The following is a 27,948-nucleotide window of genomic DNA, read 5'->3' as shown; positions in this document are numbered from 1 at the left end:
AAATATAGTACAAGAGTTCAGGATCAATACCTCATTTTTCCAGTTTCCTCCAAAGCCTTACTCTAGAAACAAGATCGAAGGCTGCTGAAAAGTCTACATAGATGGGATATACTCTATACACACATCAAGTCCTGGTAATAACCCGTTGCCCCCATCCACATGAGGGCAAACAGGGGTTTGAATTCTGAGTCAGAGTTACTCACTGCAATAACTATAGCAAAACAAAAGAGGTGATGATTGGAAGGTTTATAATTAATCTTAATCTCTGGCATTGCTCTGGCCAACCCTCTAGACCATTGTTCTGCTCCTGTCAAGCCATTACAAAATGGGAAAGGCCATATGTAAATCAGAATTGGTCCCACCCTACAAGGGGCAGTCCAGCCCGAACTGCTTGGCCACATGCCTTCTGAACTAGGCCACAAGCATCCCCAGACATGATTGAGCTTGGCTCAATCAGTGAGGAGTAGTTTGGGTCTCTAAGCACAGGACTTACGATAGGGCATACACATTCAACTCAGTGTGACTATAACAAAATAAAAGAGGTGATGACTGGAAAGTGTAGTATTCATCTTAACCTCTGGCATTTTTCTAGGCAACCATGCAGACCATGGTTCTTCGCCTTCCAACCCATTATGAAAGAGGAAAGACCATATGCAAAAGATGGCATTACCTGACTTTTGTATATGGCTGGATCCCTTTTGCAATGACACAGACAGGCTAAAGAACGGTGGTTTGGAAGATTACCCAGAGCAGTGCCAGTGGTTGACATTTATTCAAAACCTTCACTTTTCTGGTTATAGTTTGTCTTCCTGTGTGACAGTGGGTATGCACAAACATGGGGTCCCTTGATCGCTGCGCCATACGGAACCAAGCTGAACCTAACTGATGAGGCCCAACAAGGTCCAAACATGTGTGAGGTTGCTTGTGTTTCTGTCCAGCAGGGACTTGACCTAGCAGTTCGGACTCGGCTGCTACCATTGGTGGCAGTAACTGACTGATTTGAATATGGCTAGACCCCTTTTGCAATGACGCAGTTTAAAAAACGACGGTGTGCCAGAGCCAGCGATTCAGATTTAGATTTATTCAAAACCTTCCACCCATCACTTTTTGGGTAAGTTACTCACTGCAAGCTTTCATAGTAAAGCCACCCCAAGACCGGCTGAAGGTTTGTGGGGGGTCCTTTCCATTATGATGTTTGGGGGGGTGGCCATTGCAAAACGGTCTGAGGCACCCGTGTGGTGCTTAAATAATAAAGGAAACAAAGAAATGCTGCAAGCATGTTAAATGCCAGAGATTATTGTGGACCAGGCAGAGAGCGGGGAGCTGAAAGGGTGAATGTGCACTGATGAGCTAGTAACTGCTATTTGGAAGGAAGATGCTAATTTGGACGAAACTGAGTAAAAGACACTGAGTAAAAGTGCACCGTAAATTTCATGAATTTAAACAAGCAACATGCTCCTGTGCAAGACAGCAAACCAGGGTAGCTGCTCCCTCGCCCCCCGTAACCCTGGCCGCTCGCCCCACCTCCGGAGCCTCAGCTCCCATTTCAAACAAAAAGGTTGTCAAGACCCCCGACGCCGTCCCTCAGCCAGCCTTCGACCTCCTCCACGTCCTCTACCCAAAGGATCAGTCAGTGGGCGACATCCACCCATAAACATTTATTTGAAGAACAATTTAGAACAGAAATGGCACATTTACAGAGGGTGCAAGCACTCCCACGAAGGGTGCCTGCACAACAGCACTAAGATGAGAACAAGTGGTGAGCCAGTCCATGAAGGTGTAAATAAGTGGAACATATGCTAGGGGTAAAACAAACAGCAAAGACATCTATATAAGAAAATAGGTGATCCTCTGTTTATTAAATTCATACAGATGAGGTCTCTAAAACAGGGAGCAACAAAGAGCATGTCCGCAAGGGTATCAAATGTGTGCTTATTTTGCTTTACATATGTTAAATCTACACTTTGAACCCAGCAAGTAGGTCAGAATGAAGCACAGCTGGTCCACTAAAACAAGAAATTGCCAAATCAAAGTCATGGTGTACACATATCCCCTATAAACTGATGGGCATCGGGACATTCTGCAGTGAAGCAACATAGTGTGCATGTTCAACCATGAAGCAATGGGCCCCTATTGTGTTGACACAATGCCACACGGTCTGACGGGCATTGAGCTACATCAGTTATTAAGTTGTATACAAGCTACAACAGTACTTGCTTAAGTTAACGAACTTCAGACGTGGGGCTAATGGTACTGAAAACCTCTTACCTAAGGAAAAATCATGGTGGAGGCTTTCTCTTCAATGGACATAAATTGAGCCAAAGTATGGTTTAAAAAGTGACCGCTCTCGAGACAGTCATGAACAGAAGCTGCTTGCTTTGGCAGTGTTGGTGATTCCCTTCCGGGATCGACAGAATGCTGTACTTACGTACGCGAGTCAGCACTCTAGTCTTTTTCCATCATAGTGGCATTCTTTAATCACAGCACATTGTTCGGAGTGTTGCAACCCTCTCTGTAGGTTAAGGTTTTCGCTCCTCTGTCTCCATCTTCAGATACCAATTCTGCTCCCTACTGCTCTCTCCAGCCTTTGCCTTCCTTTGAAGTTGTTCCCCCCCTTTCGGATCCTCCCTCCCTCTCTCTCTTCGCTCTCTGCAGTAAGCCTTCTCCTGTCATCGCTTCTCGCTGCTCTGTGCCACGCAACCGGCAGTCAGCTTCTGGTCTCCTCTCCTGTACAGGACTACTGTTACATTGCATTTTTGGAACGGAATCCTCTCGTCTGCCAGATTTACCTTGTGGCTATGCGCCGTTCTTTGCAGTCAGCTATGACCTCCTCTTGTGTGCGGGAACTCGGTTTCCTTGCCTTTTGGAACTTTACCCTCTGCACCGCAAGTATCACAGGTCCTGGCTCAGGTCTACCCATCTGTGATCCACATCTGCAACAGCAAGGCGATCTTTCATTCAGGAGGTTTATCCTCCTATTTTCGATCTGTCTTCTCAACAGCCCCCTGGTCTTTGACTGTGGTCCAGTCGGTCAGGCAAGGTGGCTGCTGAGAGGAACAGACCCTTCCTCTTCAAGGTACGCAAAATAATAGAGAAAAGAAAGGGAAGAAACCAGGAAAGGAAGAAACTGTGCCAAGTCCTACTGAACTATCTGGTGAGAGTTTGGAAGATATCGAAGAATGGTCTGATCTTGGGAGAGGCGGATGTAAACTGCTCTGCCTTGAAGTTCAAAGAATAGGGGCCTGATCCTAGTAATTTGTGATTTAGCACCGTGCCCAGAAAAATGTTGTTTCAGGGCGACTTGCATGAGATGAACACCGCCCAGCAGTAAGAGAACAACCTGCATCCCCACAGGTAGGAAATGAAGGTATTGCAGAAACCACAAAGATATGGTATTTGAAAAAAGCAAGGTAGTGCTATGAATTACAATAATTTAAGCTCTGACTGCGGTTTGTTCTGGATAATAAACCACATTGGTTTCCGTGAATTTTGGTGGCCCTTTTAAAATCATCACGAAATATCACCACAATTTGATATTTCTGCCATTGTTATATCTCAGAATGCAGAGCTGTTCTGTCAGAAACGGGAAGACATCAGATAAAATATATTGAGCCCCTTATAACGAAACAGGGCTTATTTAACACTTATTATTTTCCATCAAAAACAAATCTATGCAGTCACAAATCTAGGTATTAGCAAAAGGGAAGGGGTACAAAGCAAGTGATCATTCTTTCAGAGGTCTACAAGGTTTGGATCCACAGTTGTTTTGGACTTCAACTCCCATTAGCCTTAGCCAGTATAGTCCATGGTAAGGGATCATGGGGAGTGTAGATCAACACATCTTGTGCCCCACACATTCCAGACTCCCTGCCCTGGATGTTAGCAGCAACCTCCTACTTGGTAATTTGTTGTACCATCACCAAATAAGACCAGAGGGTGCGACACTTGTGTGAATATTCCACATAGAATAGTACCCAACCACATTCAGGAATAACAGAAAAATTCTTCACAATGTATATGACTAACAAGGTGAAACCATGTCAGAAACCGAGCTTAATAAGAGGCGTAGGACAATCAATCAAAAGTCTATCACAGTGGGAAAACAAAACCGAGAAGAATACACCGAACAAACAAAACCAACAGAAAATCCAGAAAACCCCAAAGGAAACCTTTAACTAGCGCAAGGCCCTGGCTGAAACACAGAATCCATGAAAGAATGCACCATCAGAGAGGGAAATTGAACTGCAGGGAGAGGCGAGCCAGGACTGGATCTTTTCATCCAAGAGGTGACCAAAGGCACAGGCATTCTTTTTCAATGCAGCAGACCAACAAACCAGCCTTTTTTGATGCACATTGCATTAGAATATTTCACATACAACACACAAACACAACATTCTACTGTTGAGAATGAACCATGCAACATCTATAAGTAACATGATAGTGAATATGTTCCTACGTACAAGTGCGGCAATCAAGATTAATATTCCACCCAGTCCAGTGCACCAACAACTGAGAAAGTAGATTAACTTAAAGAAAGTGCCAATTACAAAGTAGCACTTTAAATAATCATCCTTAAAATGTCTTGGGGTGATTGGTATGGCACGTCTGCTTCTCCCAGTGCACCAGGACCAATAAACATCGATTCGTTTTGGACATTCACAAGAGCCTCTTTGGTTAAACAACAAAAACGGTAACTCACAAATCTTTTGCTTGCCCCATTCTCTAGTGTGATGGTCATCGTTTAGTATTTTTATTTTCTTCATTTGAAAACAAACAGATTTGCTTATAACGTGTTTTACACATTTCCTCTCAAATTTTTAAAGCGCAATTTTATGTTTCTCAGGTCACTGTAGATACTCTTCGTCACAACACCATTTAGTGCACATTTATATTTAAGGACAAGAGCCAATAAGGATAAGAAAAGACACACCTTTAATTACACGTTAAAACAGCATAGACCGGAGAGTCATGTACATGAGATGCGATGGATAGTGATCCGACATTGATGGCCTGCCCATGTTAAACTCACTTTGTTCGGCCCGCATACCATTCTTGCAAGTATAACGTTAAGGAATATATTTGAAACTCTTCCCGATTCATCTGGAAACATTCCACTTTTAGTAAAGTGTTTGGCTAAAGCATCACTCAACGGTTCATCGTGAGCTTCTAATCAGAGAAACTGTTTCGTGTTCTAGTTGAAAGGAGGTAATTGATGTAAAGATATGATTGCAAGCTTTTGGTTACAGTAGATCATGGACGAAGAACTGAACAGTAGGAAGGAGCAGGTTATTTGGTCTCATTAGGGCAAGCCTTTTCCCATTTGATGATTTTAGGTACTTTATAGCATTGTGTAGCTAAATGCTATAAACAGTAGGTTTGCCAAGAGTATCTGATTGAGAAATACAAATGTGAATAACAAAACAGCTCAACATCGTGCTGGGGGAGGTCACTGTGCTTGGAACTACATTGGGAGTGCCCTTATACGGAATCTAAGACTTATTTGATTTGAGATTCTTCTTTAAAGAGGATTGTTAAATTGCCCTCAACAGATGTGGCCCGGCTATAATAATCTAACAGATCTCTGCATAGGAGCTAGAGCAGATATGGGCCACGGGCGTGGTGTGGCTTGCACTGGCCAGTCTGCGTAGCTTTCCGGTAGGTAAGGAATAGCACAGGCGTAAGACTGACATAAGAGGCACTGAACTAGGTGTTGTAAATGAGGCAGACAGGTGGATTGATATGATAGGTTATGTATAATGCGCTTAATACCCAGAGGTTTCTAAGCGCGGACCCGGTGATTGAACCTGTGTTGCTCCGTGTCGCCTTGCTTCCAAGGCAAGCACGTTGCCCCTGAGCTATCCTCCCGAGACAAGGCATCAGAATAGATGCAGCCATGTTGTACTGCAACATTAGCACTGCATCCTTTTTAAGAGAAATCTGGAACTTCAAATAGTTTTTTCTGAATTGTATGCTTTCAAACCCCTAATCTTAAACCGCTTGCATAATTTGATAAACCGCCTATTATGCTCGCAAAGAAATACTGTAAGGAACCATGGAAAAAGTAACAAGGTAGGAGAAATATACAGCGTCCCTTGCACTCTAATATAACGGAAATCCACATTTAAGCTCAAGATACTAAGGGCAAATAAACTTACTCCGCAAATATGAAGGAGCCTTTGGGACAACAAGCCCCAGTTAGTCCCTCAAAAGATCACACCAACACCACAAAATGTTAAGTCATTTGACACCCCCACTGAAAATCAAGCTCCGGAGGATAAGAGTCTGCAACCGTCTATTGTAGCATTTTAAAAGATGCCCATCATTAGAGGAGATCTGGCAAAATCTAATATAGACTTTAGCAATACTTGCTGGCTGTCGAATGACCTAGCAGTTTGGAGTGGGACCAAGCCGGATTTTCATATGGTCTTTCCCCTTTTGTAATGGATTGGCAGGTGTAAACGATGGGCTGAAGGGTTCCCTGGAGCAATGCCAGAGGTTAAGATTCATTCTAAACCTTCCAGCTGTCACCTCTTTTGTTTTGCCATAGTCAAATGAATGATCACAGATTTAGAAACCATAACGACAGAAATTGAACTAGAAGACTGAGATGCAGAGCATGAAGCACAGCAACCAGTTTTGATTGACCAATTTAAGGATGGAGAAAAGAGGGACATCATCATCATTAACACAAATGGACAGAGCCTTTTCAAGAAACAAACACTTTATGCCTTATCAACATCACTGACATGCTATTGGCAAATAATGCAGATTTGTACATATGTATAGAGCAGTAGCAATCCTTACAGTGCAACGCCATTACAGTCAGTAGTTAGCAATCTCTTGAGCACTAAATCGCCTGGAAAATGAAATTAAAAAAAAAACACGGACGTGAACCCCGGCAGGAGACAATGGCAGCCTCCAGCCGTGTGGAGGCTCGCAGCTGGGATGGCCCTGCTTCGAGCCTCTTCATTGGCTAAGGGGCTGCCACACTCCGCGCCGTGGACAAAGCGGCTGGAATCACGGCCGAGAATCCAGTGATTCTCGGCCAGGTAATGACCCCGCGAGAGCCAATCAGAATGTGTGTTACATTCTGCTTGACTCTCGCCGGGTACTAATTACATTTATACACCTTCTCAACACAAACAATCTTGAATGAGTACTTCAGGATATACATTTGGATATTATGAAGAGCTTGGACACGCTTGCCCAACATATTTATAAAAGAGCTAACCTAACAAAAAAACAAGAGCACATTGTACAATGGAGAAATAACACCTCAAAAGAGCGGGACGCAATCTTATTGCAAGATGAAGAAATTCCCAGTCGTTAAGAACAACTTAGCCAGCACATTTCATGCATGAGGTTAACACCATATGATCCAATACAGGACATTCCTTCCCAACTGCACCATGCAAGCCTCAAACACAACAACTGGACGTTTTAAATAGTGAAGAAGACAACACTAAATGCCAGAAGTCTACCCCAAGGCATCCCAACAGATGGTTAATTAAGAAGTCTGAGATCAGTGACCATCAAAAAGATAATGACCCCAGAGACAACAACTGACATGCACCTACATGTGCCAACTAACACACCTTCTAAAACCAATTCAAACCAACGACTTAACAAGAAATAATTAAAAGAGTACCTCCTATTAAGGCCTCCCCTCCATAAACCCTGAAGCCAGGTTGTGTGCCGATGGGTCTAGAAGAAAAAGTAAATATCACAACCATCTCAAAAAGAAACTACATCCCCTCAATTCTACCCAACAGCCAAGGCGACAACCTGTCCATTGAAGCATAAACCCTGCAGAGGATAGTGGTATCAAATGTGTGACAATACACAAAGCTAAATACTTTCATCCATGGCCACCAATATGGGTCGTAGCTGACAAGATGCACCAAACCAACCCTGATGAATGTAAAAGAGGAGTTGATTGCCAAGCTGGATGAATATCAAGGAAGGATACGGTTATTCCTAGAGCTTTCAGTGATGCATGGCATCAGTTATCACAAGATTTCCCTTTAAAGTCTCTACCAACACAAAGCAATTGGATGAATAGCAGTGAAGTCGTTCCAGTAATTTCTACAAGACTGGTGGTGTAACATTAGGTCATAATCTCATCAACTCAACCTCCTATTCTTATGAGGACCCCCAAACGCCCCAATTTCTTCAAAGTGTACATGAAACCAGGGGTGTTGCTAGGTCTTGAAATGTTTGCGGGCTACGCTAATGTAGGGACTGTCGGGACTCTGGGCTAACTATCCTTTTGGTTGTAGCACCTGAGCTTCTATCCGGGGCTATAACCAAAAGACCCAGGGCTACAGTCCCCTCAACCCCCCCACCCCTAGCAATGCCTCTGCATGAAACTATCTACAACAATCATTCAAAACAGATCCTATTCCACTCTGCATCTGTGTGAAGGCGAACAGCAAATTACTTTCAGTTTAAAAAAAGAAAAACTCAAAGCAGTTTTCCTCGTGGGTAACAAAGATCAATGATTGGATGGCTGGAAGCATCTTTATCTAAATAGCAACAAAACAGAAGGTGGCCTCCTCAACAAACCAAACAAAATCAACACCTACAGTTTAAATTACCTGATCCCGATTGACACCCCACTCACCAGAGCTTTAAGTAATACATCTTGGTGTAAATAAGTATATTGGATTACTCATTGGTCCACAGACAAAAAGCTAAAACTACCATCTACATCTTAAGGCAACTTCTCCTGTTTGCAAACTTGCACAACAATCTTCAGATGCTGGACCATTATAACGTCATATATACAGGATAATACGTATACACACACAGCTAAAAATAGCTGAACCCTTAAATGTGTGGTGATGGGCTTTAAGACTTCAAGACTTAACAATGGTGACCGGTCAATGATGAGCATTGTGATATTAATTCTAGCGCATTGTATGCAAAGCATTACATGTTTCTATTTATGAACATACAAATGCTTATTGTGGTGAATCCTATTAGAGCCATCACTAAACCCGAGCAGTATGTTGTACACTGCAGTATTAAAGGATAGGAGAACCCCCCCTTTTCTTACCCAAATATCAAGGGTAATGGCATGTAAGAAGAACTATGTAAATTAGCAAACTGCATTGATGTAATCTTCGCTGTATCCACTTTTCCAGTGGGGCATGGTGGGCGAGAGAGCCACAAACAATTTCGAGATAAGGTCTCTAAGTCACCTGTATGAATTACAATATGATGGATTTAAAAATGTTTAAAGTATGTTTTTTAAACTGAGTTTTATCCATCAATCCACATGAATATGTGCTATTGTCTTTATTATTGCCAGTTTACTAATTGTAATTTATTAATCTGTACTTTTATGGTGAACCGCCAAAATAGTTATTATGACGATATCTATTATCGCAGAAATACTCTAGGGATAGCTAAGTGGGTATTGAAGTCTTTTGTGGCTGTACTAGAGTTGTTTTGTAGTGGTGTGTGGAGGATGCAAATTTAAAGGTTTTTCTGTTTTCGTTTTTTAAATGTGATGGTGTCCTATGCTGCCGGTGGGCTCTCAGTCTGCTCATACTGCAATTTTGCAAAGGGTTGGAGGCTGCATTCTCTTCTAAGATCCAGAGACAAAGCGTCCTCATGTAGTCATTACTGTGGGCAGATCACTCATCAGTCACACCTTCACAGCTCTTTTTGACCTGCAGGACACGTAGCTCTCTATTAGGTTGTTGCTGAGGGTACGGGGATGTTTGTGTTCTCACTCTATTGATATGTTCAAGCCCAGGGCCATATCAGTTTTTCTTCTGGCTTGGTAATATTGTGTACTAACACCAGCGCCTTGACGTATGTTAATAAGCACTCGAAAAACTGTTTTGTTAATACATGTGATGCAAAATTGAAAGCACAAATCATAATAAAGACAAGAAGTACACTTCAAAATGCCTGTTTGTTCCCTTATATGTTCACTAAAAATGCTTACGTGGGGTCGTAAATTCACCACATGACCCGCCTGGCTACCCTACATTAACAATCAGGCCCCTTGTAGATGGCTTGTAAGGTACATTTGGCCCTCCGACAAAACTAGTTGTGCACCCCTGCTTTAATATATAGAATCCTTCCAATGGCTAATGATCAAAAGGATCATCATTGAACTTCTTCTATACAGCATGTGTTGTATAAAGCGTAAACCTAGCAAGAAAGCAGTGAAGAGCTGTACAACAGAGGAAGTGGTACACAGAGGAGGTGGGGGTGTCTTGCCAGTCTGAGGTCCTTATCTGTCGGTGAATTGTTCCTTCAAGAGCTTGACTCCCAGTTCTTTCCTGAATCTCAGGAGAGAGGTAGCCAGTCTGTTACCAGGAAGGTTGTTCCATAGCATGGGAGGATAGCAGAGAATGCTCGTCTTCTGGTCTTCTGTTGACACCTCCTGGATTCCAGTCTGGTGATATCCCACCTTCAAGTGTTGTGTTGTCCTCCTGAGATGGTGATCTTTTCAACTACGTATCATATCTTGGACACCACAGCTGTGCAGCTGACAGAAGCTTGAAATGTGGGCACTGCAAATCCTTGAGAGTGAGGGAAATGTTGTTGAATTTCTTCAGTGCTGCGATGAGGCATGCTGCGACATGCTGAACAGATTTCTAGGAGGCCAGAGTCGTGGTTGGGATACCAGTCAGGTGAGCCTTGTCACCATCCAGGTGGGAAAGAAGCAGGGTGTAGACAGGTCTGAGGGGGTGATGAATGATTTGATCGGCACAGATGCGAGAGCTAATTACATGCTGTTAGTGTCTTCTTGGTGCTGTGTGCTTTGAAGGAGAAGTCGCAAATAATGGTGCAGCCGAGGAACTTTGTACAACGATGGAATCAGGGAGAGGTGCGATCAAGATTCATCTTGGTCAGCCAGTTTTGAACTTGTGTGCATTTGGTGGCACCTCCAATGAGAATGAACTCTGTTTTGGTGGAGTTTCAGGTAGGCTCTTGACATATAGGTTTAAATGGTGGAAGAGCAGTGTTTCAATAGGTGAATGTCTGAGGCAGTTGACATTCAGGAACATCTGTGTGTAATCAGCATACTGGTGGATTTCTATGTTGAATTTGGCCAAGAGTGCCCACAGTGGTACCATGTAGAGGATTGAAGACGACAGGTGAGAGCATGGAGCCCTGTGGGACCAGTAGTGTTAGGGATTTGGAGGTGCTCATTTGTACTCTTTGGGGTCTGTTGGTGAGGACAGAGTCAAACCACTGAAGGATAGCGGCATTGAATCGAATGCCGGAGGACAAGGTGTTGAGTACTTGTTTTGAACGCAGCAGAAAGGCCAAGCGGGCCTAGAAGGCATTGGACACCTTTGTCCATGATGAAGAGTGCCTCTTAAATGACCTGGTATGTGGTGGTTTCAGTGCCACAACATGGTCAGTCACTGGACTGGTATGCTTGAAGTTGTTGGACTATCTTTTCATGTAGCTGGAGTGTAACTGTCTTCTAAATGACCTTACCAATGGAGTGTATATGGGTGATGAGGTGGTAGTTTGCCAGGTCATCAGGGCCTTTTTTTTTAGCAGAGCTAGGATCTGCCCAGTTTTCAGTGAGTCAGGGAAGATGTCTTGCAGATGGTGTGGAGGTGAGGAGTGAGAGCAGTTCCTGTGATGTTCTTCAGGATGGAAGCTGGAATGACTTGGTCCTCGTAGGAGGTGGCCCAAACTGATGTCAGGATGTTTGAGAGTTCTTCCACAGAATAAGGGAATTGAATTTACCAATGGTAGGAATGGACAGGTGTCATCAATGTGGCTTTGGGTAATGTTGATTTTATCCGTAAATAACCTGTTGAGTCCACTGCATCCCTCTGTGGAATCGGGTACTGCACAAGTTACCACAAATGGGGAATAGATAATAGCCACAAGATTATTACTTGGCCTATTCTCTTGGCAAAATGTCACATTACATAAAACAAATGATAGATTCAAATCAACAAAACATCACACATTCATTACCCTAGCAGCATATACTGTAAATACTTGATCCGACCAAAATACTTAGCAAACCAGAGTACTATTTGCATACTTTTCATGAATCTCAAGTCAGTTGACAAAAATCGATTCCACACCGTCAAAGCGCTTCGAGGGAGAGAGACAGCCAAGAACACGCCTTCTCATTGCTGCACTGTCCATGCAACTAAACAGTTTATCACAGGAAAAAAAGCTGCCAAGTTCCGGTAGGGTGATAAATTACTTTGGAAATGAGCACCTCTAATATAAAAGAAGCTAAAAGCATAAAGGCAAAACGATTGACCCACTTGATTGGAAAGTTTGCTAACCACACAGCAGGCTATTCACTCTAGGGGTTAATTACTCTATATAACCAGTGCCTTTGCCCTACGGCACTATATGGCCTAGTTGCCCTTGCTATGTCCGACCTACTTTGGCTAGATAAAAATCAAGGGCTATTTTTGGGAAAGAATACTAAAATTACATCCCTCGACCCCCGTCGAGTTCCTTAGATTGGAGCTAGGGCTTGTTTCTTTGAAAGGCCAGGCAATGATTAAACAGGGGATGTTGCACTTACAAATGAATGCCACGCCTAAATGCCAACTGCTTATTTTGATGGAGAAACCTACGGGTTTGGGCACGCAGTCCAAAGGAAATTAATATAATAACCTAATTGCCAAACTCTCTATGAGAACATCGGTTGGTCAACCGACTTTACACTTAGCACCAGTCTCGTTACTTTACAATACCTTTTTAAAAGCAAACTGAAGCAATGAACTGGAGTAACAACTATACGCACCTCTCCACACTGAGTTCATATGCATACGTCTCAAATGTCACACATTTGTATCTAATGGCTCAAAGAAATTTGAGACAGTGCCTAGTCCTTCTGTTTGGTGCTTTATACCAAGACTAAGGATAAACCAACTACCATTGTTGGTATCCTTTGGGGCTCAATGTAATATCCCGCCGCAGAATAGGACCTGCTGCATTTTAATAGCTGGGATTTGCTTGAAACACCTAACACCTATTCACAGAGTGCTCATCCTTGTGGCCAGCTATTATGACCACTATAGGTGGTTTTGTGTACAATTATGAGTCTACAAAGCTGGACGCATTTTGGAATGTTTGCCTCAACACGGAGAGTGAAATGGTACAGCTGGCCTTGTATAGACTGTGGTGCTATATTAAGGAGTTACTTTTTATTTTATTTTTCATTGTATTTGGTTAACATAACCTTTTACATACATAAAGAAGCAACACATAAGGACATTAAAAAAACATTAAAACTCATCAAGAAACTCTCAATGATACATAAAACATGAGAGGAGAGAAACAAAACAGGAGAAAGAGAAAAAGGAAAAACACATTACCTATCATAACATTTTCCAAATTGCTCATTGAAACCAATTTTCAATAGATCATGTCCATAAACCAGATACAACTTCCTTTCCCCTCCTCATCTAAAATATCTTAAAGATTTCCACAATTTGCGTTATATGCTTAGCATTTTAAACAAACGCTCACCCGGCCATTCAGAGCACTATTTTACATCTTTCAAGCATCTGAATTACTGCTATCGTCATGGCCTTTCCGGAGATCAGTTGTTACCCAAGGATTATCATGGGAATAGTACCGGTGCGTCTTTATAAGGTATGAAATTCATGACGAAGATTCCCTGTATTGTAGTCGTTTTTATTCAATTTTAATTGCACTGTTATTTGTTGACTAGTACATTTTAGCATTTATAATCCTAAAGATTTCAAAGATGTTTTAAACTGTACTGGGAATCTTGTTCAATATTCTTTATGATACCCTTGCCCAGGAAGACTAGTATATCTAAACTTCTAACCACTTTTATACAATCTGATGGGAACCGGTTGACTGTATGTCTACAAGTGTGAATGGGTGGATCATTTGACTTGGAAGGTCCGCACAGTGTCCTGTTTGTAATGTGCAAAATGTGATGTTAATAACTTGCACTTTTAATAACTTATGATATTTTTGATCTTATGTTTTATACATTTACATTTTGATGTTTCTCATTTGTAAACTTTTTCAGACTATATACAAATAAAGAAATAAATAGTATCACCATTGATTTGACAGATACATTCAACGCACAGAAAATATCAAGAAACTGAAGACTGAGTCTTGAACTGGTGCTCCTGCCAGTTGGTTGTGGTTAAAGCTACAAAAACAAGCACACTGGAAGTACACCTTTTCACCACATAAAACCAAATGAAATACTGCATTCTAACATTTATCAGACAATTGCAATGAGTGCTTTTTGCAAAATATCACTGGATGATTATATGTTAAATTATATTATTTTTGTAAAAACAGGTTTACCCGATAAATCCTGTAATGATAAAATTGCTTACAAGGGAAAATGCTGGCGCAGGGGTGCACGAACAAAATCGGCAGAGAAGGGATTACTACTGCATGACCGTTTGAGGCAACCATTCTCCCATGTCGCTAGATCAAAAATGTATTTTCCAAACAATGGTGCATGCTGAAAATACTAATCGTATCCCTTCATCCATCTTTAACCTCAGTCACTCCTCTAGGAAAGTAGGCCTGCTAAGAGGTTTTAAAAAGTAATTGCCAACCTCACACATTAGCAGCACATTTGCACTTTTCTGGAAATGGAGAATTGGAAAAAGTATTTCTAGACGGTAAGAGGGTTCGTTAGATATCACTATGGCCATCGCTAAATGGTCAATTTCTTTTTTCAATACAATTGATTACAATATGCAGGATAGTTGATGTTTTATAAGGATTACAGTCAAATAAAATGTACTAGTTATATTACATGTAGAAAAAAACAGACTTCTGGAGGAATTCATAAATAGTTAAACACTATTTTGATTTTAGAAGCTTACATTTGTGCATGATGGGGTGTTTAGCAACTGCACGCATGCACCACTCGTGTTGCTCTTTTATGCCTATTGTGCATGGACAGCCGAGGGGCACACTTTACATGAAATGCTTATCTACCAGTCGAGTCCAAAAACATGTGGAAGGGGAAACTGGCAGATATGCCAGTTCACTGTAAGAACATTGTCGGAGGTATGAGAGCATTCTAAAACCGATTTCGGCTTGGTAATACCACGGTCTCTGCCTCAGGTCAGGGTCCGGTCAACCTGCTCCCCTGTCAACTACCTGTGATAGCCCTTCACTTTTAAGAAATAGATTAAATTAAGCAGTCAGTTCCAATTATTTCATAGATGAAGTTGTTAGTCCTGGACAAAGATTAGTCTGGACCTTTACAGTGGAAACAAACTCATGTGTAAAGGTATTTTAAGAGTGTAAATTGTGACAGTACGAACTATATGGAGAGGGATCTGTCTCAGAATTAATTCAGAACTAGGAACATTGCGGAAAATTACAATTTACAGTGCAAAGAGACCTCAAAATGTGGACTCGCCAATTGCCATTGATGAATGGTAATGGACTTGTGGCAAGTAAGAATCAGTGAGCTGCGTGCATGTGGAGAACTGATGGGAGCAAGTGACTTATGCCCGACTAGTCGCACGTTTTTACCCCCGCAAATAACTAATTACATAATTGGAACAAGATTTCATCTTAATAAAGATTTTCGGCGAAGAAACATTGCCTTTTAAAAACAGAATTTTCTGCAAAGATGTAAAGTAATATAAAGGTTCAAATAGACGAGTTTGTTAGTTTGATGTGGAAACTGGGAAGGATGGAGAGGGTCACATTTACTGTAAGAAGAAAAGAAATACGTATGAAATATGGGACAAGTATCCGGATTCATATGAAGAATACTTCTGTTCCTCCGATTGTGGATATAGTCACAACAAGAGTTGGTAGCCACTTGCTATAGGTTCGTTATCCGCTGCCCAGTTTTATTCATAGTGAAAGAGGTTACTTATTCTATCAATGTGCACTGATCAATTTGACGGTTTTCTTTTTTATTGGAGATTCACCAAAGGAGGCAAAGCAACTACAGTGTGCCTGCATTTTAATTAATGACCCTGATTGACAGGTGCTACAGTCAAAGTTAATTACATTGCCTAACACATGCAAAAGTCTTCTGGACAGTTCCTCTGCTACATAGATTCTTGGATAATTATCTTTTTTTAACATGAAGGACAACCAATTAAAACACATCCTCTAATAAAACAGCATTAATCCACCCATACCAAAGTTGTTTTTTTTCAGCCACGAGCACTTCATTATTTAATTTGTTCTACAGCACATCAATATGAGTGTGTCTGAGAGGGTGGCATACGCCACACGAGAGGGTCATCTGACTTTGCCTGCTTTCACAAGAGAGGTCTGACTGACTTCAGTTCCCACAAGACATATCTTGGTTAATCAGAGCAAAGCCCAGCAATCCAAAACCAAAGGCAGAAAGCCAGGAGTATGACATTAGAACTCCGAGTGGCTATTCTCAGTACCTCATTTCACAGTCACGTGCCCAGGCTAACCCTAATGGCCAAACTGTAAAATGAAAAACTCTTCTTCCTCCTTGTAATCGTTAGCACCATGAAGAAGAAACAAAGGAGCCTTCTGGGTGAGTATCTATTGCTGGGAACAAGGGAAGCAAGATCAAGATGGGGCCGCATCTAATGCATCGAGAACGTGGCCAGAGGGCATGGTTTCTCGCCAATCTGGGTAGCAGCCACCACGGTAATGCGAACAAAGCTGGAGCTTCCTGCCGACAGCTGGCATTAGGAGCATGCAAAGAGTGAATGTGTGAGAGCCAACAGATTGGCTGTGCAGACTCGATAGAAAGTCGGCCCCACATGCACTACTACACAGACATTTCTGGAACAAAAGTATTCAATGTTACGCCAAGGTCATCCAATTTGTAGCGCTGTGTGAGATTAATTAATTAGGAAATCTGTCCATCTCAATGTTCAGATGTGGTGGGTTTTCATGTGACCATAATGTCAAAAATAATGTGGGGTGGATTACGTTTATGGTAATGTGTCACAAAGCTATTCTCTGGTGAAATAGCTCAGCAGTTTACAGGTTTGAACACTAATGCAGCTCAGCCCATCTTCCTTTGTAAATTAATAAGAGTACTTTTGAGCAATCGTTGCTAGTACTGTGAAAGGGAAGTATTTATTTTGGAGGCTCTGGATAGCAATCCTATTACATTTTTCACCGAGATTTTAGAAACCATCAGCACGCATAATAATCCATGCAATGTAAAAAAAAAAAATTTAAAAATTGTCATTTAGGTGCACAACAGGAATAATATGAACTAAGGACACAGCTAATACAGGTTTTCATTATAGAAAGATATATTTACATTTCTTAGGCAGTTTAGCCAACGCTGGAAAGATTAAACTCACTGAGAACTTAATTTCGGAATATTCCAAACGCATTCATTGATTTACATAACTTGTTGCCTATTGGCTACTATACAAATATTGAAGCTGAACGCAGCATTTGACTTTTACAAGAGGTACAACATGCCCTGACATGACTGTCCAATGCCATTTCTCATTCCCCACTTCTTGCTCCCCAGTTTCATCAACCACAGTCAGCTTACCTACTCCCCTCTAAGATCTCTTTCCACCTTACACTACACAATCACATCCCCACAGACGGCCACCACAGACCTGGCTGATACCACAGGAATATTATTAAGCTATGATTACGTTCATAGCCTCTCAATCCTTGGGCTCACCCTTCCAAATAACACATCCACAAAGTTCTCCAACAAACCCAGAGAAGGAAACCGTTGCACAGGACTCCAGGTCCTTTTTACCTGCACCAATCAACACCAAGGTTCTGAAACAGACTCTCCTGCTCTCCCACTAACAACCCCCCCTCCTCCTTACAGAGCCATGCACAGCGATGCCAACAAATTGCAGACGTTTGCTATAAAAGACCACTTTTCCTTCTTACTTCTTTGAGAAATGTGAAGCTTGAAATAATGTGATTTACAGATGGATCAAAGACCAGGATCTCTTTCCATTAAGTGAGCAATCCAGTGTGTGCCTAGGAAACATGTTTTTACTTCAGGAAAAGACGAACTGCAACTTTTATACAAGATCAGCTCATGGATCACAGTGGGGTTAATGAGTAAACGATGATTGACAGGGTTTCCACGAGAAAGCGATTGGTACAAAGGAGAAAAAGTAAGGTTGGGTTTGTTTATGTGCGAGGATAGTTGTCGAGAAATGTGTTCACAGGGTAATTAAATTAGTAGTATTGGAATGTTTGAATCAGATTCAGATTAATTATACTAGCTGTTTACGAATTGATGTAGTCTAGAATTACAGCACATGGTGTGTTGGATGGAGTTATTCACTCCAGTGGCCTCTGTGGTATTTAATGTTATTTCAATATTTTAAATGTCTCCTTTGTGGAGTTCGATGTGTTAATTGATCCACATTACTACTACAAACGGCATTTTACGAGACAAGAATAATACAGAATATTATTTGATTCAATGTCCCACAAATCATAAATGTTAGTAGGAGCAATGAACATACAGCAGTAAAAACATCACATGGTTAGTGGCAACAAGTTCATTTGTTAACAGACCTTTGGTGCAACATAGAGAGCTAAACGCATTTCCTTTTTCCTATCTACAGCACGTTACCAGCAGCCCACAATGACTCCACATATCCCATTTTCCCTTTCCGCTACAGACCTGCACGAAGGAGTGAATAGTGGCAAACGGCAGTGCAAGTTTCTCATTGGAAAAAGTACAGAATTGTCAGAGTTGCTGGCAGGAAGCAATCCACAGTGATGAAGGATTAGTTCCTGTCTCAGTGGAGGTATTTGGGCGTATGGGGCCCACCTCAACGGTGCAGAGCAACTTACCAAACACAAGCTGATCGCTTGCACTACTAGACCTTAAACAGCACAGTGCAATTGATCAGGTGTGAAATTGTTGTCCCTCAACCAATGGCAACACATAGGAAAAAAGGAAGAGCAATCGATGAAAGAAAATGTGATGGGAGGAAAATAAGCCACAAACACTAAACCCAATACTTCATATTCATGGAGCATTACAGTTCAACCTGCAGATCCGATCATATTCAGTTAAAGCAGCCGGGGCAGTGAAAGACTTTCCCGCATGTTATTAGGCACGTATGGTGGTCTGCCTAGGAAATGCTGCCTCATGCGCCACATTTAAGAACAGTGCCAAAAAGGAAGCAGAGGTAAGGCGAAATGATGATCGATTGCACAAGTTCAATGCAGTAAGATTTACTATAAAATGAGAGGTCTCTCTCATTCCACAACAAGTGATGAATCACATCACCACTCACGTACTTCAATGACGTGCAAATATTAGGCAAAGAAACATACGCCAACGGCTTTTCAGTTTAAGCAGAGAAACTACACCTTAGCTGTAAATTAGCTTTTTATCCTGAATGAGCACACGTAGAAACATTTCACAAACTATACCCGGAAAGATACTTTAACAATGTTTATTGAAGATGATAAAAAAAAAGAAAAAAAAAAAAAGGTAAAGGTACCCCACAAGCGGATCTGAGACCACCGTCTTTCTGGGGGATTCACAACGCTGGAAAAGGAATACCTCCTTTACCCCTGGGACTAGGTTGAAAAGCTTGGCTGCACAGGAACTCATTGCCTGGGAAGATTGCACTTCATAGGGGGGTGGAGGGGTCGTCTCTAGATGGTAGCTCTACATCTGGCGGCTCACCGTCTGCAGGGATGTAGTCTTCAAAACTCAGTATCTGGGTTGGTGTCTGTATTAGTGTCCTTTCCGGTCAGGTCCAACTCCCCTACGATAGGGGGCCGCGGATCAGGAGGTGGCTGCTGGACCGCACTCACTAGAGGAGCTGGTGCCAGGCGGGGCAGAGACAGTCTTGGTGGACTGGCCACAGGAGCAAGGCCTGGAACCACAGGAGGACCATGCCCCACAGGTGATAGGTGCTGCAGAATCTCTGTGACCAGAGTGTTGAGGGTTGACAAAATATCTAAAGAAACATCTCTTGGAGTCTAATCTCTTTGAGCCTGAGGAGTCAAGATTGGGGGCTCATGGGGCGAGAAGGCTGTTCAGGCCGCAGAGCTGGCTTTGTGAGTAGGCCAACACCACCCTCCATTTGGTGTGAGAAACGTCCTCTTCTTCCTCGACAGGATGGAAGGAGCAGAGACAACCCTGGAAGACCTCACAGGGAATATGGCAGGCAGCAGAGGGGCCCTTGTGGGCTTTGGCACAAAAGAGCATTGGTTATACCACCCTCTCTCTGCTGGAACTTCTTAGGAAGCACCCTAACCCAGGCGCACCTGCAGAAAGGTAGTGTGGACGGCACAGACCCAGCCGGGACTGACGAGGCCTTGGAGGCAACGCTACCCTGGAGATAGACATCACAGTAGAGATGGTGACTGCAGTCGTCCATGAGCCTGTAGATGGGGAAAAAAATGGGTATCGCCGGCCTGGTGGACGATGTCGTCGACTAAGTCTTTGCTGACAATGACATTGATTTAGACAACGGTCTTGGAGTCGTCGACGAGGAAGGATTGGGTTTGTCGCCTATGGTGTTGCGGCGACAATGAACGATGCTTCGCCAATTGGGTGGTCTTGGTTGACGGTGTAGGAGTGGACGATCTCCAGCCCTCTGAAGATGGGCCCCTCTTCCCGGCAATCATCGATCCAGATGAGAGATGCTGCGGCAACGGTGCTCACCGATGAGGAAGTCTGAGCTTGCAACGACTTTGCTTTTTTAGGTACCTTCCCCTTGGAAGCATCCTCAAAGGATCCCGACCTTTTGCCAGAGGGAGTACACTATTTGGGACGGCTAGCCCTGGCAGAGGCAGGACTGTGCACAGACGCCAAGTCAGAGGCCTTACCTTCGTCAAGCTATGACACCAACCTCCAATGGCAATCTTTTCTCATTTTAGTGGAGAAAGACTGGCAGATTGGGCATCCCTTCGCATCATGGTCTAGGTGCAGGCAACAATAGCACTTTTGGTGGCGATGAAGACATTCTTCTGACCGCATCTGGAGCAGGCCTCGAAGAGGCTCTTCTCGCCTTGCGACATGGCGCATGCACTAATCCCAAAACTCAGCTTGCGGCCTCACACGGCATAGTGATCCGACGGATGGTGGGATGGAGACTGGCAATTCAACCCTTCTGCTGGCAAGTCACAAGTGTGTGAAGAAAAATTCAAACAAATATCAAAATAGGCAAAAAAACTTGGAGCAAAACATGAGGCCTCCCAACACAGAAATGTGCAGTAAAATTTGAAGATGACCATCAAGGGTGGAGCTACGGAGGAGGGATGTCACTGGTTGGGGCAGTATGACAGCAATAGGCTATACACGCGACAAAGCAGTTTTATCTTAAAGATAAACTGTTTTATTTTACTGAGGATTCCCAGCCTCACAGGGAATGTTCATTGCATGTGAATTCATGAAAGACCCCATGATAGAGAATAAAAAGGAGATGGAGAATAAAAAGGACCCTCAGTGCTGGGTATTGCATTTTAATTTTACAGTCCAGCGAGATATGGGTTTTGTAAACTAGTATGGAGTAGGATGTCAGAATTAGTGGAGTGTGTTCAAAAGAGCTGCTATTTAGCAGGTGTAGAATACACTGGACTTCGACAGAAACTCTAAATCAACCTAAGCAGTACCAATCACCACAAAACAATAACAAGTATTTTTCCTTTAGGAAACTATAAGTAGTTTAATTATGCTTGAAAGAAGCCATCTTCAAGTAGGGTTTTCAAAGCAGTCCACATATTGATGGGTGTGGATGTAGAGAGATTTTGTAAGAACATCAACATATCTTACCATGCATTCTTAAGACTAGGAGAAGCAGCAGTGTACCTTGGGGCAGTAAAAGGCATTGGCCAATAGAACTCAGATTGGCAAAAAAAAGTATCAACTAAGATTGGCTTCATGTTTCCAAGATGCTCAAGACTGTTCCAGTGTAATAGCTTGGATGGGCACCTAGAACGCAATGTACAGACAAAGTTTCAGATATGCTCTGCAAGGAAGCAGTTCCATTTAACACCATATCCGAATGAGGAAGTAAAGAATTGACAGAAAGAACATATCAGTTATTCAATCAAACTTGTATGCACAAGTTTGGCAAAAAGCATTTAGGCTCCTAGCACACAGTTGACATGATTGATCGTTGAGTTAACATGTCACCCACAATCTAGAAACATTTAGCAAACCTCTACCTCAATCCCCAAAACACACGAGCATAGAAGTCCCAGTCTCATCTTGAAAGAACGTTATCTAAAATTGGTTAATTAAGTCTTGGGGAATCACTTGCTGCATCAGTCAACAAAATCAAAGAGTGCATGGGAAACAGGAAAAAAAACTCTCAGGGGGTATGACAGGTTAAAAATATGGCAGTCATCAAAGTATGAGTTGACAGGAATTAAGAAGTGAGGTTTCACCACCCTGCTGGAGTCAAAACCCCTACTCCGGTCAATGAAAATCTATTTCTTGCATTCAGGGCACATGAGAACAAACAATGTTGAACTTTAACGTATTCACAGTCTATTCACTATTATATGTCCGTTATCACTAAATGCCCCCAACGACGTATAATGTACTGCAGACTTGCTAACTCTGAAAAGGTTGAATGACGACATATCGGGGAAGGGAATAGGACTGCAAATCACTCAAGATATTCCAAAATGAGGCATAGTAAAAGGGACCAAGCAGGCATGTAAATACATTCCTTTATATTTCAAATGAAGGACATATGTGGCTTACCAAAAACATCCACACCAATACCTTACAACACAGAACGCTTACAGTGAAAAGTAAATGGAACTCCTTCCCACTAGTTTACAGGTGTTAAAGAGGAAGTACTGGTAAATGCTCAGATGCAGCACTCTATTGGCAGGGGCGCTGGGGCATTTGGAATCAAGCATGTGGCAGCAATGTACGCAGATAAGCTAATACCTATGAGGGAACCTCCTAATATAGCACCAGGCATGCTCAGAACACAAGAACATTTTGGGTTGTGCTCTGGATTACATATTCCACTAAATAGTGCACTCTGAGCAACTGCCAAAAGAAAATATCTCCCCCGCCCCTGACCACCACTTCACTTTACTACTAGAACCTTTAAATAATAAGGGACAAGAATGCATTGTGATCCAGAATCCTTTGATGGCAATATTGCTAAATTTCACTTGACACTACGATCATTTCCCTGCCAACATTCAAGAGTGGTTGGGCTGCACTGAGCAAAATGGTAATCCTGTCATGCCTTCTGTACGTACTTGCAGACAATGGCGTGTACATCCGAGATAGTGTTTGTAAAGACTTGCATAAAATACTGGTCAAGTTAAACCGTGGACATGGCAGACGTAGATTTTCTCTTTGCGCACACAGAAGAAATTATGAAGATGGAGGCCTGGGGGCAGCAGCCAGACGTATCACCTGGCCACATTGGTTATCGTTATGAAAGGTATCTGCTAAGTGGTGGTGAATCACTATTGAACGTGGGCTATCCACTCAGTGGCACCATCCATCGCAATACACTGAACAATTACTGGTTCCATTTGGGCTGCCGAGGTGTGGGATCGAGTGTATAGGAAATTAGAAGGTAGTACTCCATTTGCAAAAGAAAGTCCAATTTTTGGCTTTCCTACCTTTTGCTGCCACAGCTTCCATATTTAACTTGAGTTTATGAATTAAGGGGGGTTGCTCAGTATATGAAGATCCATACAATAACAAGGTTTTATTTCCCTTTGTAGATCTGTGCAACGATGTATAATAAAAACAAAGCTTGTTTCTTACTGTGCACTTTATCTCACCACAGCAGCTAGGGAGGCATGGCCTGTATTCCAGGCAGTCCATAAAGAATCTTACTTCATCCTCTGCTTTTGGGTTTAGATATTGCAATGTATGCATAGCGTGCACTTCCTCAAATGAAGTGTTGTGATCTTTGCAGATTCCAAGTAGTTTCAGAACTGCCTGCATTAAGGAAATATCTACAAATGCATGCTTTAAACAGCTGAAATGTAATATTTTAAATAAACCTATTATCTACTACAGAAAATAAACAAAGCATCAACAAAACTCAGTCCCCACAATGCTCTTGGCGTCAAGTTTTGATGGGCACTTTCCTTCATCTTCTCTTGGAGTGCCCAGGCATTTCTTGTTTTCGATCTCAACAATTTAAAAAACGACTTCAGAAAAGATGGTTGAAACCCCTAGTATAGGTCTGTTGGGTTTACAACTAGTATCAAGATAAGTTAGCACAACTAGGTTTCTTAACAGCCAAACTGCCACTAAGTGGATGACTGCCACCATACCAATTCTCGCAGCTAGGAAATCTAAATCATAATCTGGGCCACAGATGAACATGAAGCACTGGTCCAAGTAGCTAAAACCTTCGAGAATGGAAAAGGCGAGTCACTAGGACAGGTTACATGGTCTCTTAGTCGCTGTACACCTCCACCCTTACCCTCCTTGATTTGCACCTTAACATTCCGAAATGACAAGGAAGACATCTCTCTAAGGCTCCATTAATAAGCTGGGAGTTGAATTAACTCTATGCCTTACTACCATTATTCGTGTTGTAGGTGTGGCACAACTGAATATAGTCAAGATAGCGATGGATTGTGTGAAGTTGCAGTTGTGACAATTAGATGGTTTGAATCAAGACAATTATTTTGATATACGTAGTCTTACAATCTCTTTCTCCATAGATTTACTTCTACATTATGTAATGTTCAAGCTAATAGTAAATCAACTGTTGTATTTTTTCTATGTATTCTAACATGAAAGGCGGTATAAAAAGGAACAACCAGACATATTTCAAAGTCGATTGATAGTATAAAAGCGTGTACTATAAAAACATGCTCGCAAGAATACAAAAAAAGTGTATATTGGTATTGCAAATGTACATTTTTTCTCTTGATTAATCCTTGGTTTACCTAGTTTGGGATTCAATTATAACAAAAAACACAGAACACAGCAATTGCTATTCAGTCTCTAACGAATCATAGCCTAGCTCTGATCAGCTCACGGGAATGGCAGCTACTCATTCCAAAAGGAAGATCGTGTAGTCTCTTCTCTTGTAAAAAAGTACAGCAACAATAGTGTGTTCTGGGACAATTCCACAAAGCTACGACTCTAGTCCTCAACAAACTGGATTACTGCATCTACTTATGACAACGCAAGGACAGCATTAACAAACCGAGGTGCAAGTCTACTCCCGCCCCTCCGAGCAACATCAAGAATTAACATTTCGGAAATCCTGGTCCAGCATTCAAACAGCCCGGATCACATACATGATGATGGCCAACTACTGACACCCCTGGCTGTCCTCCCCGATAAACTCAAAGGTTGTACACATCACTCCAAAAACCTCCCATTTTTCCGCTCTTAAAATAAATCACAAATTTCCCTGGCTGACACTTCAATGGGTGGGCTCCCCATCAATACGATAACTGAAACCATCCCAAGACCTCAAACATCACCTCCTTCAGTGCAGGGTCTCTGTCTCCACTCCCTCACATCTATAATGCTCTCCATTATAAACACTACCTTCACGCCAATGTAAAATGTTTGAGGTCGCTGCTGTAACCGTTTTGCAATGTTTCTCTTACCACTCCCAAACACTGGTTCCGTGTCGCCATCCGAGGTTTTTAAATGCTAGGAGTTATTTATCTCCTGCTTGATGAGGTTGTTCGCTTGAATCCCCAGACAAATGTATGCTGTGCAAACAAATCTGTGTGCATTGACAAAACGTTGTAGTTTGCATCTCAAATGGTGGAACGCTATACATTGACTACAGATTCTTTGGGGGAACCTCCTGGTCACTGGGTGATGCCAGATTGCCAGGAGCTGCTTTATACCTCCTGTTCATTAAACCTTTATTTCAATCTCTGCCATCCATTCGTTCGGTTCCAAGGTACTAACTGATGCAACCTCTATATGTTTGGTGGGCCCCAGGAATGCAGTCTAAATACAATGGTAAACGTGCATTTCATCATGTTTTCAATACTTTGCCAGTGGACAAAGCAAACACAAAATATGCTCTGCTATGCTCTACAAACAAATGCCAATACATGTGTAGCACAACTACTTCACTTTTGCAGACTTGCTATTCCTACATGGTTGCAGGGCATGAAAGTAACGTAAGTTAAGGAGCTCGACCAAAATCCAACAAACTTGAAGGCCCTGGACATTTAGCAATATAAGGAAACCAGCAGGCCGCGTAAATGCACACTAACATTTCAATCCAACTCCATTCATTAAAAAGCAGTTATCTAAATATGAATACTCCTGAAATAAGGTGGTGCTTACCGACAGGTAACTGTTGGCGTCCACATTATCTGTGATCGTCTGGCGCTCTCCCTTCTGGTTGATCCTCCTGAAGCGTCGGCGAGACAGACGCAAAGCAGTCTCTCGATTCAGGATGTTGTCTTCCCCGTCTTTGGAGTTTTCCACCTGAAAAACATGTTCGGGTTCCTGGTTAAACATCCAATTCTTCCATATCACAGATAGTCTGTGGAATCTTAAAAAGTTCATCAGGAAGGCATGGGGTTTGGCTCCAGGCTTGTCGCTGGCTTTAGTCTCCAATGTGAGTTTCTAAAGATCACCAGAGTTGGCAGACGACAATGACGTAATTACAATGAGCTGAAAGCCACGGTTTCCTTCCAGGAAGTTGAAAAAAAACTGGTTGCATCCTGCGGGCACAGTCATTTTAAAGTCTAAAACCTGCTTCCGTCGGGTTCAACACAAACCAAAACGTTGACAGTAACATTTTGCCAGTCAATAACGTTTTGCAGTTGCTCCAAAACAAAATGTATCGTTCTTAGTTCCCTAGAAATTATACACTTTTCACAGTCTTGTTGTATAAAAAAAAAGAACGGGGAACAAGCTCGCTTTTCACAGTATAGTGGCATGTATTTGCAAAGTCTATTATCACAGGTGTATCAGAGTAGCTACAAAAAAACTGCTCTTACCAAAGAAGTATTCAACATCATCTAATTGGGGAACTTCATCTGGCCACACGTTACAACGGCTAGATGCTTGAATTAAACATTTTTGAGGGCAAAGAGGGCTTAGCCATCATGACTTCATTCATGGCACCTCCTCGCTTCTAACACTGACAGGCTAGCAATGAGCAACGCAGTAGCATCGTCCCAGCATTGGGGCAGGCTGCAGTGGAGTAACTATGCTGAAAATCTTGGGGGGGGAATATGACATCTGAAGAAAAGGTGCCCCAGACAAATGAATGGGGACAAAATGGTGTGGCGTGAAAGTTGGTGGGGACAAACACACCCCCCCCCCTCACTAAAATTAGGGGAACGTGCATTCTGGGCTAGAATTAGAGTTCTGGGTCGGGATGCATTCAACATTTGGTATGGAGCACCCCAACAATCATGCACACTTGATGCTGATGCACAGACAGAAGCAATACGACTCACCAGTTCCTGTATTAAGTGTACTATGATAAAATGATTGTTCGACAAGACAAACAATACTAAGCTTTTCTTGATTTGTGGCATAGGTGTCAACTACATTCATTTTATTCAATTTATGGTCAAACTTCGTTGATCACTTAGAAAAAGAATTAAGTGGAGTAACTATCATTTTGCAATTACCTTTACAGCAATTTATGTGAAATTAACAGACTCGTGCATTTAAAAATAAAAATCAATCTTGTGTGTGTTAATATATATATATATATTCAGATTTTTAAACCGCATATGCATTTCGTAAATGAGTATACGAGTATTCTCTAATATTTCTGCAAATATATACTCGACTAACATTTCCACCCAATGTCTAGATTGTGGAATTCCTACCACTAGAAGATGCCTGGCACAAGTTCAAGCCAATATATATATATAGAAATAGTGTCCATTGCATACGTTGTGCTACTTTATTAGATCTACTTTTTGCATGGACTTATGGCACTTTCAGTCCTGCAAAAGAGGGAGGGAAGGGTGGATAGTGAGGTAGCTGGGGAACCCGAGTGACAGCATGCAAGTCAGATTTAGCTGCTAGTGTTGGGTCAATGGCCATGTTAGAGTAGACAC

The 27,948-nt window shown here is 42.2% G+C and overlaps 1 protein-coding gene and 1 long non-coding RNA gene across 7 annotated transcripts in view; one reads left to right on the top strand and one right to left on the bottom strand.

Moving 5' to 3' along the window:
- The window catches only part of RAPGEF6 (Rap guanine nucleotide exchange factor 6), a 1,719,096-nt gene that overhangs the window by 916,952 nt on the left and 774,196 nt on the right, over positions 1-27,948 (bottom strand). For all 6 annotated transcript variants that reach the window (XM_069652531.1, XM_069652536.1, XM_069652533.1 and 3 more), the window contains exon 6: positions 26,207-26,350. In XM_069652531.1, the coding sequence (XP_069508632.1) occupies positions 26,207-26,350 (144 nt within the window). The remainder of the gene's footprint in view (positions 1-26,206; positions 26,351-27,948) is intronic.
- LOC138581310 (uncharacterized) overlaps positions 1-27,948 on the top strand; it is a 519,684-nt gene that overhangs the window by 135,157 nt on the left and 356,579 nt on the right. The gene's annotated exons all lie outside the window — the stretch shown is intronic.

The sequence above is a fragment of the Ambystoma mexicanum genome, chromosome 3p (assembly GCF_040938575.1).
Source record: "Ambystoma mexicanum isolate Mex_15411 chromosome 3p, UKY_AmexF1_1, whole genome shotgun sequence".
Classification (NCBI taxonomy): Eukaryota; Metazoa; Chordata; class Amphibia; order Caudata; family Ambystomatidae; genus Ambystoma; species Ambystoma mexicanum.
Note: the sequence above shows the minus strand (reverse complement) of the source record. Positions and strands in the feature narration are given on the sequence as shown.